This window comes from Amia ocellicauda, chromosome 11, assembly GCF_036373705.1.
Source record: "Amia ocellicauda isolate fAmiCal2 chromosome 11, fAmiCal2.hap1, whole genome shotgun sequence".
NCBI classification, from domain to species: Eukaryota; Metazoa; Chordata; class Actinopteri; order Amiiformes; family Amiidae; genus Amia; species Amia ocellicauda.
Genome location: NC_089860.1, coordinates 34695813 through 34712137, shown reverse-complemented (window position 1 = coordinate 34712137; position 16325 = coordinate 34695813). Strand labels below are relative to the sequence as shown.

General features: G+C 45.0%; 2 protein-coding genes across 2 annotated transcripts; both read right to left on the bottom strand.

Annotated features, from left to right (window-relative positions):
• Nucleotides 1-259: 259 nt before the first annotated feature.
• selenon (selenoprotein N) lies at nucleotides 260-12627 on the bottom strand. The gene is made up of 12 exons (XM_066717627.1): nucleotides 12291-12627; nucleotides 10909-11026; nucleotides 10502-10632; nucleotides 9574-9786; nucleotides 5992-6116; nucleotides 5395-5532; nucleotides 5030-5111; nucleotides 4740-4928; nucleotides 3619-3724; nucleotides 3239-3351; nucleotides 2796-2897; nucleotides 260-2099 (listed from the first exon to the last, which is right to left on the bottom strand). Exons 1-12 carry the CDS (start codon nucleotides 12516-12518, stop codon nucleotides 1929-1931), a joined length of 1716 nt encoding a protein of 571 aa, XP_066573724.1. The 5' UTR covers nucleotides 12519-12627; the 3' UTR covers nucleotides 260-1928.
• Nucleotides 12628-13215: 588 nt separating this feature from the next.
• On the bottom strand, nucleotides 13216-16325 carry znf593 (zinc finger protein 593). Its single transcript, XM_066717628.1, has 4 exons — nucleotides 16219-16325; nucleotides 15358-15570; nucleotides 14793-14855; nucleotides 13216-14093 (listed from the first exon to the last, which is right to left on the bottom strand). The coding sequence occupies exons 2-4, from the start codon at nucleotides 15555-15557 to the stop codon at nucleotides 13967-13969; spliced, it is 390 nt and encodes a 129-aa protein (XP_066573725.1). The 5' UTR covers nucleotides 15558-15570; nucleotides 16219-16325; the 3' UTR covers nucleotides 13216-13966.

Below are 16325 nucleotides of genomic sequence, written 5' to 3'. Positions count from 1 at the left end.
AGAATAGTTTGGTTTTGTAAACAGAATATAGGGGGGATTATAAATAGAATATTGTGGTGTTGTAAATGGCACACACCAGAATTCTACCTATATAGTGTTAAGGGAGCCCTCAACACCTTAAACGTGAGATGAGGAAACTGGAACAGCACAAGAAAGATTTTTTTTTTTCTCCTTGTCTTCAGTCCTACCTGCTGGTACCTCCAACATGAGCGTCCTCTTCCTGCTGTTACAGCGTTGAAAGTCAAACGCCAAAAAAAGGTGCAGAAAACTGACTTCTTTATTGCATTACAATTGACTTATTACAAAAACTATTTTAACAAAAAGTAACCCCGGGTAATGTTTCAACACCATTCTCATTTTGAACGGTTAGTACAGCTGCTACACGCAAGAGGAACCTGCTTGGTGACACGCCAACTGAAACCATCAGACCTCTGCGACTATCACTTGGCGGAAACCCCTCAGCATGTGCCCGGGACCGGCCTGTTTATGGGCACCTGTTGTGTTTAGCGTAAACCATTGTCTTCCACTAAGGGCAGAGCAGGGAATTTGCTTCCCAGAATCAACAGCAAAGACATCAGACGTTGTCCAGCCCCCAGAAGGCTTTCAGACCAGGCCTTCATAAATGGCTGCAACCTGGAAAACACTCCGATATGTTCTGCCCTCTGTGGGCAGGCAGTGGTACTACGCACAAACACCCAGAACTACAGCTCATCCTTCCAGCTTCAACATATTGCACACCTCAACCGAGGTTAAGAGAAGATTAAACAAAATTCAGCACAATAGATATAAAAAAAGAGGTCAATATTCTTACGCAGTGCAGTCTGCTTTTTGGCATAACGGATTGTTGGCTTATTTCTTTCCTTCTAGGAGTAAACAGGAGGAGTAAACAGAAACTCTACAGTACTGCTCTAGTGACAAAAAAAAAACAGAACAGCCCAAACCAAGCTACTGCAAGGAAAATACCTGAATTCTGCACCATTGCTGTGAGTGTCTCCCCCTCGGTGTGTTTAGAGACGTTCTCGAGAGGAAACACGCTGTCCTACTCTCCCATCTCGGCGCACACACACAGATCAAATCACCGCGTCGGCCAAAGTGTTTCAGTGCACTGGTTCAGTTCAGAAGCTGGGTTTCGATTTGGGGACTGTTTTCAGTTCAAGAGGGCTGGATAAAATCTCAGCTCTGACCTACATGTGAAGAGCAAACTACAACCCTATACCTGACAGCGGTTAATAAAGCGGTTGACAAATAAAGTCACCACTGAGAACAGGTCTGTAGTTTTCTGTTCAGAGCTGGGTCAAACTTTTGATTGAATCCCAATCCCTATTAAACTGCTACGAAGGAAATGGTTAAGATCAGGAATCCACTATAGGTGCTTATAACCAATGCTGTGTTTGAAATTTTACAGAAATTTTTTAGAATATTATTTAACATTCAGAATTTTCAAACTAACGTGTCTTTAGGTTTACTCTTTCACATTAACCCTCTACAGCTGTTCCTCGCAATGAATAATAAAATGTACAGAGTGGTTATAATCACTTATTGCAACCTATCCATCAGCACAAGTGTTTCTCGCCAATAGAAACTTAAAAGGCAGCTACTTGACAATAGCCTGCTTCCAGTATACGGTTGGATTTGTGTCACACATTCAGTTTGCATAGAGAACAGACTGAGCAGCGAGAGGATTGGAGAGCCCGGCTTAGGAAGAGACCCCCAGCCAGGAAGGCCATCGGTGAGAGAAGTCTGTGATCCTTCATGTGCACAGCTAAACCGAGGAGTGATTTCAGAGAAGAAAAGGAGAAAATGCAAAAACAGCTGCCCAGATGTGAAACAGCACCCCCCAGTGTTACATGTAAACGTTTGCCGATCAGGTCAGACACCGATGGGCTCCGTGGCGTGCGTGTCCCTCTCTCGCTCTCCTCTGTCTCTCTTTACTGCTCAAGGTACTCTTTAGCCTTTTCCATTCCCTCCTTGAGGAAGCGGATGTAGGTGGCAGTGGAGGGGTCCTCGAACCCCTCCGTGAAGCTGAACATGGTCCCCTCGGGCTCCTCCGGCTTCATTGACGTCTCGTCCAGGAAGTAGTTTGCATTGATGTGGTGGACCTGCAGGGCAGAGGGACAAAACCAGCTCAGACAAGCTTTCAAACACTCACAGAATGATCTTCATTCAACGCCTAAATGAAATCCAGCTAAAATTACAAAACCATTTAAAACACACACACACCAGTGTACTGCTGGATGAGGCCTCCCCAAGGTGTTTCCATGTTTTGACCAGCACAGCTTCTGATTGTTTCAAGGCATCGTCTTGTTCCTTTTTCATATTTATTTTTTGATCTATTCTATAGCTTCTTTATTCCACCTCTGATCTAATAAACGTGCCTATCCATATTATATATACAGTGGCTATAGGAAGTATTCATCCCCCTTTTTCAGTTTATGTTACAACCTGAAATTGAGATGCATTTCAATGTTTTTTTTTTTCCCCCTATAACGTACATAACCTGTAGGCTATAGGCCTATAGTCTGCTTGTCCTGAACATTCAACAAACCAGTAAAAATCACCCACTTCCTTCCTATCCCCAGATGACCTTGACTCTTGATCATATGGGTGGGGTTGTTAAAGAGTCAGCCGTTCCGGACACAGGGCACTGAAGACCTGGGCAGCCAGCTGAACACAGTGTGTATCCGGTGTTTCGAATGTCAAGAGAAGTGCAGCCTGGCAGTCAATATGAACACAGAGACTGGAGTCACACCAGAGCTGGCCTGGGGACACCAGGCTCCACGGCGAAGCCAACTCACCACAGTGCCGTTGGGCAGACAGACCATCATCTCCACGGGGAAGTTGTACTTCTCCAGGTGTAAGCTGGCCAGCTGGCCCACATCAGGCCGCTGGGAGTCAGTCTGCAGAAACACAACACAGGAGGCATCAGGTAGTGTGCCGCGGTAAACATCGAGAGCAGGGGCAGCACTTTAGTCTGGTTCACACGCCAGTTTGAAAGCAGTGCAGGTAAACCAAATCCACAGCTCCACCAACCATCTAACCCCCCTATACAGTTGTAAACATAACAGTTGGAATAACATTCAAACGATCAGGTCACATTCTCCCTCGCCACATTTATAATCCTGTTTTACCCATCATGACGTATTGTGGCCCAGTACCAGGTATGAATATCATCTCCCTGATCAGATCACACCGGCGACGCTGTGGACTAGAGAGGCCGGAGACGCCTCATCGCTCTCACCTGCAGCTCCTCCAGCTCCTTGACCAGAGACCAGCTGCTGACGAAGCTCTGGTTGAGCAGAGCCAAAACGGGCGAACTTTCCAGGACTGTCTCCCGGAGAGTCCGCCCTGAACCTGCGGGGGGGAGAGGACGGGAGGGGGAGGACAGGCTGCATCACAGCGCCTCATCACACGCTGGCCAAATGTGTTCCAATCACAACGCCATACGAATGCACACATACATACATAGATACATACAGATCTCACCACATCCGGTCAAAACTTACATGTTTGGGCTACATTCCACCACGTCATTTAAAATGAAGATAAAAAAAAAAATCTATCTACCTTCCCTTCTGATCTTATTTTCATCACCCGCCATCCACCCCTCCCCCAACTCACCTCAGCAGGACTGATCGTCCAGAGCCCCCCACAGCAGGATGGAGTGCACCAGCTTCTTCTCAGCCTTGGCTCGGTCAAACGCCTCGGCAAAGGGAAGGTAAGACACCTGTGGACACAGAGGGCATGCATTTCCTCGTCAGTGAAAGAGGAAGGTCTCTATCACGTTCTTCTCAGGTTGACCTACATCTGCTGTGTGATAAACTGGGTTTCTCGACCATAGCTGATGAACCTGTGAGCCTCTTCTCCTCTTCCCTGATCTAAAGCTCAAACAGAAACGGGTGAAAACTGATCCTGTGGATGGCAGCACCCCAGTCTCCTCCTGACCTTGACGTTACTAGATGAAGTAACGCATGAGAAAGACCTAGGAGTCTACGTGGACTCCTCACTTTCTCCATCCAAACAATGTGGGGAAGCAATAAAAAAGGCAAACACAATGCTGGGGTATATTGTCAAAAGTGTAGAATTGAGAACAAGGGCAGTGATGTTCAGACTGTACAATGCACTAGTTAGAGCTCATCTGGATACTGTGGACAGTTCTGGGCTCCACACTTCAAGAAAGATATCGCTGCTCTAGAGGCAGTTCAGAGGAGAGCAACCAGACTTATTCCAGGTCTGAAGGGAATGTCCTACTGAGAGACTGAGGAACTGAACCTTTTCACCCTGGAACAGAGGAGACTACGTGGGGACTTGATCCAAGTCTTCAAAATCATGAAAGGCATCGACCACATCAAACCAGAGGAGCTTTTCCAGATCAGCAGGGACACACGGACCCGGGGACACAAATGGAAATTGGGCTTCAAGGCATTCAAGACAGAAAACAGGAGACACTTCTTCACACAGAGAGGCATCACAATCTGAACAAACTCCCCAGCGATGTGGCTGAAGAGACAATTTGGGAACATTCAAAAACAGACTGGATAGGATCCTTGGGTCACTTAGTTATTAATGGACACCAAAGGAGCACGATGGGGCAAATGTTCACTTTCTTAGGTTACACTCCCGGCCCAACCAGTTTCTTGACCCCTTGAGGATTCTACATGCAATGTGGACGTCTGTCCGTTTCTTTGTGTTTCCGACAAGATTCATGTTGCAGATTTGACCGAATTGCACGAATGACCTGCCTTCTTGAAGGGGTAGAGGGTGATCTCCAGCCTGCGAGCTGCCTCCTCCCAGCTGATCTCCTGCTGCCAGTGGATTTCCTCAAACACAAACTGGATCGGCTCCCCCCCGGCATTGCGGCTGTCGATCACGTTGCCGTTCTCGTCATGGACGAAGGAGGGGATGGACGGCCCCATGGCTTCCAGCTCCATCTGCAAGAGACACAGATGCTGTAGCGAGAAAAACAAAACTCCACCCCCCAATTTAAGGTCCTGATGATAATTTGAGTCGTGCCCATGCAGATGCCCTCTACCTGAGGCAGGAAGCCGATGTCCACCTCCATGTTACTGCTCTCGCTGGCTCCGTAAAGCCACTCCATGTCCACATTCAACGACCTGGGGGCAGAGAGGAGAGAACAACACAGGGTGGAACAAGATCACAGTCAATCGATCTATCAAACAACCAAAGCATCAATCACTTCTTTAATTTACATCCTTTCTGTCCTTACCGAGAGCTATGATGCTGCAGTTTGTGATAATGTTAATCTGTCATACACAAAAATCACCACCATTTTTAATCTGAAGAGGCTGCAATGCGTGTGGACCAGATAATGTATCTCAGGTGTGTTCTGAAGGAGTTTAGGTTCCTGCTGGGAAGGCAGTGCGATCCAGTACAGACCTGTCGTTGGGGACATAGAGATGAAACTCCCGGACGTGCGATGAGTCCTTGGCCAGGACGATATTCCCGGTAAACTGACCCGGGGTGAACCAGAAGGGGAAATCTGGTACCTCGTTCAGCTGGAACTCGGCATGGATCCTGAAGAGAGAGGCACACGTGACGACAAGGTCTTATTCACCACTTAAGGACCAAGCACTGTGTAGTGAGAAGCTCCCTTTATAGTATAAGGAAGCAAAGTGAATCATGGAGAATGCAGGGCGAGGCACATTACGAATGGTAAACCAATGGTAAAAGTGCCCAACTACTGTGCAAATTAACAGTAAACCTTCCTCCAGGTGCAGTTTAATGTCTGCTTCGGTTTATCACTTTCTTTGTCTTAAAACAATCTATTGAAGGATCCCACAGTGCTTCCAAGATATGTCTCTCCCATTACCTCCATGTGTAGAGCAGTCCCCATTTTCAATCCTTAACCACAAAGTATTCTGAAACCACTGCTTTTTTTTATCCCTGGTCTTGGTTTCACTAACTGTCTCACTGTGGCTCTTCGCAACCAGAGCATGGCCCAGCCCCAGGGGGTCGCGTCCCGGCAGTACTGACCTGAATGCGATGTCGTAGTAGAAGTCGCTGGCAGCGCGGATGCAGGCTACTGCACCCTGGGCGGCGAAGCGGGTCTTGATGAAGGGGCGGGGGTGGAACATGCTGAGCAGGCTTTGAATGATCACCTGCAATGACAACAAGCGCAGCAGCGAGGTAAGGATAGGAGCCACACTGCGCATCACAGCACCGAAAGTGACATGCAGGGAACCAGCTTAACATGGGGAACAACATGGGGGGGATACTGTATTCAATCCATACTTTAGTACATTATATTAAATATGCATTTGCCAACTGACTGATTATAATAGTAATAGTATAATAGATTGCAATAGTAAGACAAAAATATTATAGTATAGTAAAATATAGAGCAAATATAATAAATGTTTGTATTTTTGCCTAATATAAAAATTTGTGAGTTAACTTTGTTGCGAACCTGTAAGGATAAAAAATACCTGTCTGTCTTTTAGTTTTACCTCATTATATGAAAACCATGTTGACCATTGTGTTTAATACTTAAGTGGACAACATTGTTTGTCCGTTATCACCTACTATGAATTCTGTAGAGAATGCAGAATTGGTATAACTTCAGTTTCCACAAAACTATTTTTCTTTCATGAAGCCCAGCCCATCTTCCTCATTTAGATATTAGTTTTAAACCACGGCCTTGGACTAAACTCAAACTTTGACCCACCAGCCAATTGTAAATTACACTCAGTTCTTGATGGCTGGGTCCCATTGGACGACAAGAAGCAGAGGCTTTATTTTTTTCAAGCCAATTTGATTTAATTCAGACTTTTAAAAATGAAACCCACAGCCTCATCTTGAACTTTTTGTGGCAATTAAAATCAGGATTCCAAGAAGAATATATCATTTGAGCTCTGGTAGAAACGTCTTAGAGATGCCTTTCATCTGGATCTATATCGGTGTGTCCAGATGTTTCCGAATGTGGGGCTGAGCGCCAGTGCTGTGGTTTCCCGTGTCGCTAAGCCACAGATGGTTTTCCATTCCTGTTACATGTTCTACTCGATACAAAGCCAAAAGAAATGTCCATTTCCTCAGAACATTGATGTGGCATTTCTTGCCCTAAAGGCAGATTAAAATTAACATTGATCTGCAAGGGTAGTGACAGTCATAGTTATTTTACTATTTACTGAAAGAGAAGAAAGAAAATAGATTTTTCTTAAAGAAAATCCTAAGGACGGGCATTTTAAATGTTTAAACTTCAAAGAGGTAGTGAAATGGTTTCTATATAATCTAAACGTTCAACCATATATTATTTGATCAGTTTTTTTTATATGTCATTTACACAGGATTGTCTTTATATTAAGAACGCACATATATATATATATATATATATATATATATATATACACTCACCTAAAGGATTATTAGGAACACCATACTAATACTGTGTTTGACCCCCTTTCGCCTTCAGAACTGCCTTAATTCTACGTGGCATTGATTCAACAAGGTGCTGAAAGCATTCTTTAGAAATGTTGGCCCATATTGATAGGATAGCATCTTGCAGTTGATGGAGATTTGTGGGATGCACATCCAGGGCACGAAGCTCCCGTTCCACCACATCCCAAAGATGCTCTATTGGGTTGAGATCTGGTGACTGTGGGGGCCAGTTTAGTACAGTGAACTCATTGTCATGTTCAAGAAACCAATTTGAAATGATTCAATCTTTGTGACATGGTGCATTATCCTTCTGGAAGTAGCCATCAGAGGATGGGTACATGGTGGTCATAAAGGGATGGACATGGTCAGAAACAATGCTCAGGTAGGCCGTGGCATTTAAACGATGCCCAATTGGCACTAAGGGGCCTAAAGTGTGCCAAGAAAACATCCCCCACACCATTACACCACCACCACCAGCCTGCACAGTGGTAACAAGGCATGATGGATCCATGTTCTCATTCTGTTTACACCAAATTCTGACTCTACCATCTGAATTTCTCAACAGAAATCGAGACTCATCAGACCAGGCAACATTTTTCCAGTCTTCAACTGTCCAATTTTGGTGAGCTTGTGCAAATTGTAGCCTCTTTTTCCTGTTTGTAGTGGAGATGAGTGGTACCCGGTGGGGTCTTCTGCTGTTGTAGCCCATCCGCCTCAAGGTTGTACGTGTTGTGGCTTCACAAATGCTTTGCTGCATACCTCGGTTGTAACGAGTGGTTATTTCAGTCAAAGTTGCTCTTCTATCAGCTTGAATCAGTCGGCCCATTCTCCTCTGAGCTCTAGCATCAAAAGGCATTTTCGCCCACAGGACTGCCGCATACTGGATGTTTTTCCCTTTTCACACCATTCTTTGAAAACCCTAGAAATGGTTGTGCGTGAAAATCCCAGTAACTGAGCAGATTGTGAAATACTCAGACCGGCCCGTCTGGCACCAACAACCATGCCACGCTCAAAATTGCTTAAATCACCTTTCTCTCCCATTCAGACATTCAGTTTGGAGTTCAGGAGATTGTCTTGACCAGGACCACACCCCTAAATGCATTGAAGCAACTGCCATGTGATTGGTTGGTTAGATAATTGCATTAATGAGAAATTGAACAGGTGTCACTAATAATCCTTTAGGTGAGTGTGTGTGTATATATATATATATATATATATATATATATATATATATATATATAGAGCCCTGGAAAAAATTAAGAGACCACTCCAAGTTCAGAAATCAATGTTAAGTGGTCAAAATTTTTCCCAGAGCTGTATATAGTTGTTTTTGTAATAAAACTGTAGTTGCATGTTTGCGCAATACCTTTCAATTCGATCACCATGAGCAGGAAAAACCCCAATCATGGTTGGAGGAGTGTCTGTGTAATGCTTATCAATTCCATTTTCAGAAAAAAAATTAAACTGGAAAACTGGCAAAGCGTGGACACATTGCTCTTCTTGAAAGGGAATTTGAAATATGTAGACTGAAATTAAATACCCATGTTGCATTTTGGTTCAATACTGAGAAATGTGTATTTGCTTAGTGTAATTTGCAGCCATTCATGTGTCTTTTTTAGTTATCAGGAGGAGTTGTTTTCAATAATGCTCAATGTTTAACTGTTTAATATGCCGTGTGGCAGACTTAGTTTCAGTTAACGCCAGAGAAGAAAACAAAGTGGATATTTTCATATAGGAACCACGTGACTGTTGCGTTTGAGTCCTAATGCTACAACTGAAAACTTAATACAAGTAATGTTTCATTGGGGGTTAAAAATAATTGTAGTATCTGTGCACCAGCAGAACTGTACTTCAGACGTGATGGCGAGACTCTTCATTGGTGAGTCCAATGACTGCGGTTAAGTGTTGTTTGTTTTCCTTTATTCTCCTTCTCTTTCCACATCTTAAAATGTCATTATTAAGGGTTTAAATGTTTATATGCTGACTATGTCCATAGTTATTATAAGGTTCACAAAATAATCAGAAAATGAAGTGACTACGTGTGTGAGAAATACGTGGCTGTTGATAAAGTTTACATTAACATCTGTCAAACTCTTGGCACTGAAAACCCTGCACCCTTGTGTGAGATGATCCTTCACACGCCTGACAATAAGAAAGCGGAGACGGGTCGGCAGGTGTAACCTCTTTGCCCCTGGGAGGAGGAGGGTGGTAGCGGTTGTTGGACAGGTAGCCGGTGAAGATGTTCAGCTCGCTGGGAATGATCCACCAGGGGTCCCCAATGTCCAGCTTGTTCTTGGGGGGCAGGAAGGCTCTGAACTGGCTGGCGGAGTAGACTGCGGACGAGATGGCGGGGGCAGTCCAGGATCGCAGGCCGTTCAGAGAGCGGTGGCTGACCTGGGAGCAAACAGGGCATTCAGGCTTATTCGTATCAATGGATACAATCTAAACACATAGTGCCCTCGACATTTTATGTAAGAGCAGTTAAAAGTCTGGAGGCCGACACTAACGGTGTCATAGCATTTATTTTTACTCTTTTAACATGGTATTAGTGTGGTTTAATCATAGATTACAGTGGTTTTTCTATGGAGTTCAACATGCTTTCACTATTTTTACTACACTGGACCATGGGAATACAGACCTATACCACAACAAATATTTTGGTGGACCATGGTTTATTCGTGGTTGAGTGTAGTAAAGCAGAGTGTAGGCATGTCAAAACCATAGGAAACTACAGTCAGCCCGCAGTAAACCCATGCAGAAAGTGGCAAAGCTCCAATGGCCAATGTGCCAGGGAAATCTAAAAGATGTTGTTAGTGATGTCTCTTTTAAATGGAGTAGGCCTTGAGGGCTTGAGCTGATCAGATTCATACTCACAGGCTGGTTAGACGAAGCATGGCAAACATCTGGAGAACAGAGTACTTGAACATCTGGTCGTGTGCACAGACTGCAGGATTCCAGACATTTTACAACACCCTGATAGCATGTCTGCATGCTGCACTAACCTGCTGGCTACAGGTTTTATGGCCCCTTGTTACTCAGACTGTTAAAAGCAGGATCAGCCCATCTCTCCTATCAGAGGAACACAAAATAAAGAAGCTCCTCTCCTCACCCCCAGGAAGCCATCTTTGCTCTTAGTCATGCTGTCCATCAGCAAGGGCTGGAACCTGGCCTCCAGCGTCAGCGTCTCCGCGTTGGGGTCCGGACTGAACTCCTCTTCAAACTCTGAGGGAGGGGAGATTCCTGGAGGACACAGGGTTGTGGTTACTTTGTGATCAGCCTGAAAGGGAAGAGACTCTCAAAGCTTGGGCCTCAGATTAGACAGGGCTCAATTTTTTTTAATTGTGCGTTTGTTTTAAAAAGACGTTGAAGTCCGTATGCACGTTATTATTCTTCTCATTATCATTAAAAGGTATTTAACAGATGCCTCTATCCCAGCTTTGGGAACTCAAGACAGACTGGGACCGGCCTTTACTGGGATGAAACAAGGAGTGCCGAGGCGTCCTTTTGCTGGCCTACCTGTGAGTTTCTCCACGATGGGCTTGAACTCCTCTGGGCTGAGGAAGAGGTCGCGGTCCGTGTCCAGGGAGGAGAAGAGGAAGAACCCCTCGTGGCCCAGTGAGTGCAGGCCGGCCTCCTGACAAACAACAGAGGCCCTTTCAGCGCGCCTGGCTTTACATTTCTCACGCCTCAGCTGCTGCCAGTTTCCAAGCCAACGATTTTAATCTGGGCTATGACACAGATAGCAGTGGACAGAGACCCCCGGCTGCCATTTATGGAGACATGAGAAAGCGAGAGATAGAGGGAGGGCAGGTTGCTCTGAGCCCAATTAAACCAGTGAGGGTGCATCTGAAACGCACAAAGCATCAATCCCACTAAAATAATGGATTCCATCGGTTCCATCACTTGGTAGAGAAATTAGCCCATAGAGACACTAAGCAATTTAAAATAAATTAGACTAGACTAAACTAGACCATATTACTCAGAAACCGCCTGGAAAGCAACAGCACCTTAGTTGTAAATTTGTTTGTTTTTTATTTGAGGATTTGCCAAGTTTGTGATTTATTAGGTATTCCAGGGAGATGTAATGTCTCTGAACATCTTGAATGTATAATGTTCTTCAAAATAGTCTAGGAAAAAGTCTCGTACACCCACATCATTCTCAGCCATTATACTCACAGATTTAGGGAGATGTAGGCAGTGTGGCTGCCTCACAATGATACACGTAATTAATTTTACAGACATTTATATATAGATTATTAATACTGAGAAAACAATTGTACCGTTCACTGTTCAAACAGCCAGTCTAGAACACTGGCATGAACATCGAGAACCTGGACGTGCGTAACAGAACGTAACACACAAAGCCTGGCTGGGAAACATCTGGCTGAGGCGCCAACATCTGTGCATGGGAGAGCAGCCGCCATATATGGACAGGCAGTCTGGCACCTTGGAGACTGAGCTGTTGTCCCAAACTGAGCTTTCCGAAGAATGTGCAGTAGATGTGTGAAGCCCTAAAAAGAACAATGCGTGTGGCGTGGGGCACTATCTCGAATACTAAAACGAACAGAAACTCGGACGTGCACATTTTACACAATTGTGACTTTACATCCTTTTCCATACAGCTCATAAATATCCTCCACCCGCTGTGTGTAACTTGGACGCACAGTTCGATGCAGTTAGCGTCCGTGTGCCGCAGATGTCCGCAGCTCCGCCAACGGGAGCGCCGGGATTCTGCAGATCTGCGCAGAACTGCTGCAATCTGCGCTACAAAGACGTGAGCAGTTTGTTCTAATGCATGTCGGGGTTCAAGCAGCATCAACACGGGCAGCACGGCTACAAAACGAGCCTGTCGCGGCTGCGTGTCATGCGGACACTGGGACACCCTGCCCCGCACGTACCTGCCGTTCGAGGAGCTGCGCGTCCCGGTAATATCGGACGCCCCATGCGGCGAGCGGGACGGCCAACAGCAGCAGTACTTTGGGCAGTAATCTGGAGAGGCCGGAGCCGGGGGGCTTCTGCGGCCGCACCGCTGCTCTCTCTGCCGAGCCCCCCACATGCTGCTCAGCGGCCGCGGCCCCCTCCTCCTCCTCCTCGGTGCGGTTTCTGTTCCTCTCGTCCGAGGCCATCCTCTATATCCTGTGCGCCGGCAGCACGGCGGGCATGCCCTGGACTAGTGATGCTGCTGGGCTGCTCGGCTCTGTTGCACGGAGTTGACTGTGTGCTCGACCCACCCCGCTCCCCCTACAGAGCCCCCCAGGGACGGGAAGGCAGTCGGGGCCATAATGCCGTTTCTTAAAGGGCCAGCGCTCCCATTCCTGCCCGCTTGACGTAGTTCCCGCAGGCCGTAGGAAACGCGACACTGGGGCAGGACTGCCATCTCTGCAAACAGTTACCTTCACTTGCCCTGTTTTTAAAACTGCTTTAGAGCTTGCATTTTAGTCTATGGTGTAATTTTAAATAATACTTTGCATGTAAAACACATTTATCAATCTAGTTTTTAATTCAGTTAAACCACCGACAGCAAAATATTTAGAATTAAGTGATTTATGCCAGATCAGAACAAAGTCCAACATCTTGCTGGTACACATTATTAAATTGTGTTAAACCACCCAAAATGTCTGAAAGGAATGTTTTATTGATCAGTTATCACCTAAGAGATCACTTAAGGAGAACTGGGGTTCTTCTTGAAAAATGAATTATCTTATTTTAAATGACTAGCTAATTTACTGCTTTGTAGAAGACAAACAATATTGAATTATTTTTAAACACACATATATATAGTGAATAATTGTCATATTCAAAACACTACAAATTCTCAGCACATAAACTGACCAATTTTTATTTTATTGCTACCAAAAACTCACAATTTGTATTTGAGAATTTCTTATGCTTAAATCCAGCAAATCAGAGACCACCTAATACATTCAATTTGACCATAGGTCACATCCAGCAGCTTTTCTTTTAATATATTGTACAAGATACAGGATGTTTTTATGTGTAGCTCCTAACAAGGGCACAGTATCTACAAACACCCAGGCACTTATCATCTGAGCCAGGCACTTCCAATCTCTGTCAAGAATCAAAGACATTTAAGATCTTAAACCTCTTTAATACATGACCCCGGTTTCAGAGTCGGGGTCCAGACATGCAATTTCAATGGTAGAACCCAGAGTGGAAATAAATACCAAAAATTAGATTTTAAGAGAAAATATATTCTGCCCGCACATCTACATACAAATCGTATGGCAGGTTTAAAAGGTACTGAGTCCATGAGGGCTGGTCTGGGAATCAACCCCGTAACGGTCCAAAAGATGCAATCCAGCAATTTCACGAGAGCTTGAATGCACAACAGGGCTGGGGAACCTCTGTTCATGCACCCCCACACTGCAGGACAAACACTGCACTCAGATCTCATCATTTACTCAGATCTTTACATGTACTAATGCGTCTTAAAATCTATCAACAGGACCCCCTGCACAGTTAAACAGGGGGCACGTCTCAGAGTGAGAGTCGGGGAGTCTAATTCTTGTGGGGCGAGACGTAATCTGCGGAGAGTTGGCCAAGCTGTCCGTGCTCAGTTCATGTCCTCGACCACAGGCTGCGTTTGAACTTCCACGGCTTTGTGTGGGATGTAGGAACCCATCCCCGCCGCTCTCTCTGCCTCCTCTTGGGTGTACGGCTCCTCCCTCAGCTGCTTCAGCCTGCGAGAGAGAACACAGGACACCGTCACAACAGCCCGGCCAGCCTCCACAGAACTCAATCAGTCCGTTTGTAGATGATATAGGGCCCCTTCACAATAAGTTGTCCCAGGGTGCTTTTACAGATGACAAGGACAGGATTAAAATGCCTTTTCAATTTCTGACAAAGGGTTACTCAGCTGATCTCCAAGGCAAAACTCTGCGACCCATGTAATCAGATTACCATCAAAGTAGGGCAAAGACATCAGTTCAAACACAACTCAGTTAATGCCACGAAATCATGAACATGTTGGAGCACAATCATGGCGGTTCTTTACAAAATGCAGTTAATGGCACTCAGGTGCAAAAACATCAAATAATCAAGGCAGTGCCTGGATGAGTTCTATGGGCAGCAATTCATTTATAAAGCCATGTGGCCCGTTTAGAACTGGTGACAGATATCTTTATTTGAATCACAGTATGGAGGTTCACTTCATACAGCCAGGTGAGGACAGTTAATGCTACAAGGTGCAGCTTCAATTCCTCAGCACTGTGTTGAGTCAACTGAGCACCTCCAATGCTTTTACAGGAAGCACTGGGGTAGAATGAAAAACACTGATGAAACCCCTAGATCAGACAGAAACACACAAAAATGGAAAAGAAAAGCATGTATTGTAGCATCTGTCAAAAACAGATTAATTATGTTTATTCTTTTATTTTTACCTCCTTTTATGGATTTTGGTCTTAAAGTGGTCTTTCAAGGTCTTCAAGTCAACAAAGTAACGCCTGTAAAACAAAAACAAAAACTGAATTAGATCAAGATAGCCAGCAATGTATGGAAGATGGTTATAACAAAATACAAGTGCTGCACTCTCAGCATTTTGCTCTGGAAAAGATTGGTTCAGAAACTATGAAACTATACTGAATAGGGGACACCCAGGAAAAAAAACACATGAAGCTTTCACCAGTCCCAAAATTACAATGTGAACCAATTGGCACCAATCAGAAGACACAGATTTGACAATTATGGCCATGCCAGTGACTGTGCGATCACACGGGGAAGCCTGACAGTGCCAATCAAAATCAAACTCAAAACAGGCTCCTGCTGGTTCTCCAGGATGCCGCATCATCAGTACATGTCAGATAACATGGGGAGGCTGGGAGACCTGGAGGGGCTGGATTGGGTTGTGCTCTCCTGCTTTAATAGTAAACACAAGAGAGCTGAAGTGAGGCAGACAACCCACCCGATGTGGCTGAGGCGGGATGTCCTAGAGGTGAACACACTCACGCGCAGTGCAGGCAGTAATTCTGGGCGCTCCCCGTGACGTCGTGATCCACCTCCTGGTGCAGCAGTTTCTCCATGTTCCCCGCCTTCATGTCATTGTGGATCTGGTCCAGATCCTTCGTCCGGCGTTTGGTCTTCCACTGCTTTGCAATGTTCTTTTTCTTATCGCTCTTGTGATTCCCAATTTGCTTGGATTTGCCCATGGTTAATTAAACACTGCAGGATAAATAACACAGTGTAAACACTTGGGAAATAAATAACACAATAAAACAACCAAAACTACACAATAAAATGCACGGCACTATGACATATGTTTCAAATACAGGTCCAGAGCAGTCCCTGTGACCTCTGTGACCTAATTACCTGCAGACAAGCCCTTACACTGTGCGCCTGGTGTAGTGCGTGTGCTACAATTGCAAAGTTTGTTTCTGTTCATTTCAAGTGAGTCACATGTTATGACAACAGCATGAAGTAACCAAATACACATCTAGGATGTAGTGCACAATATAATTTACATGAATAATGAATGTCTCGCAGGTTTCAACGTATTCTGAATGGCAATCATTGACTTTACGAATGATAAGATCGCACTGGCGTTGTCGCTTGAGGACTTAAATAATAACTCACGGACCCGCAATTGCTTGTGGCACATTCAGCAAAGGGAGACAAATGTAATAATTGCCATAGGATTGCTGTTTCAGCAGCTCTGTAGGATTCATATTGTGTGAACGTGTCACGGATATAGGAATAAACTGGCAGTCAATTCACAAGAAGACTGGCTATCCGTTACGGTTTATTCGGGCTTCATTTAACAAGAATAATATGACGGAAAGACGACACTGCTCTGAATCAAAACATATTTACCTGGTTTTAATTTTGCGGATTATTGAGAGCGCAGATCGCTGCCGTTCCCCACGTGTTCACCTTCCTGCCTCGCTGGACTGCTTCCGGGTCGGACGGCAACAACTACT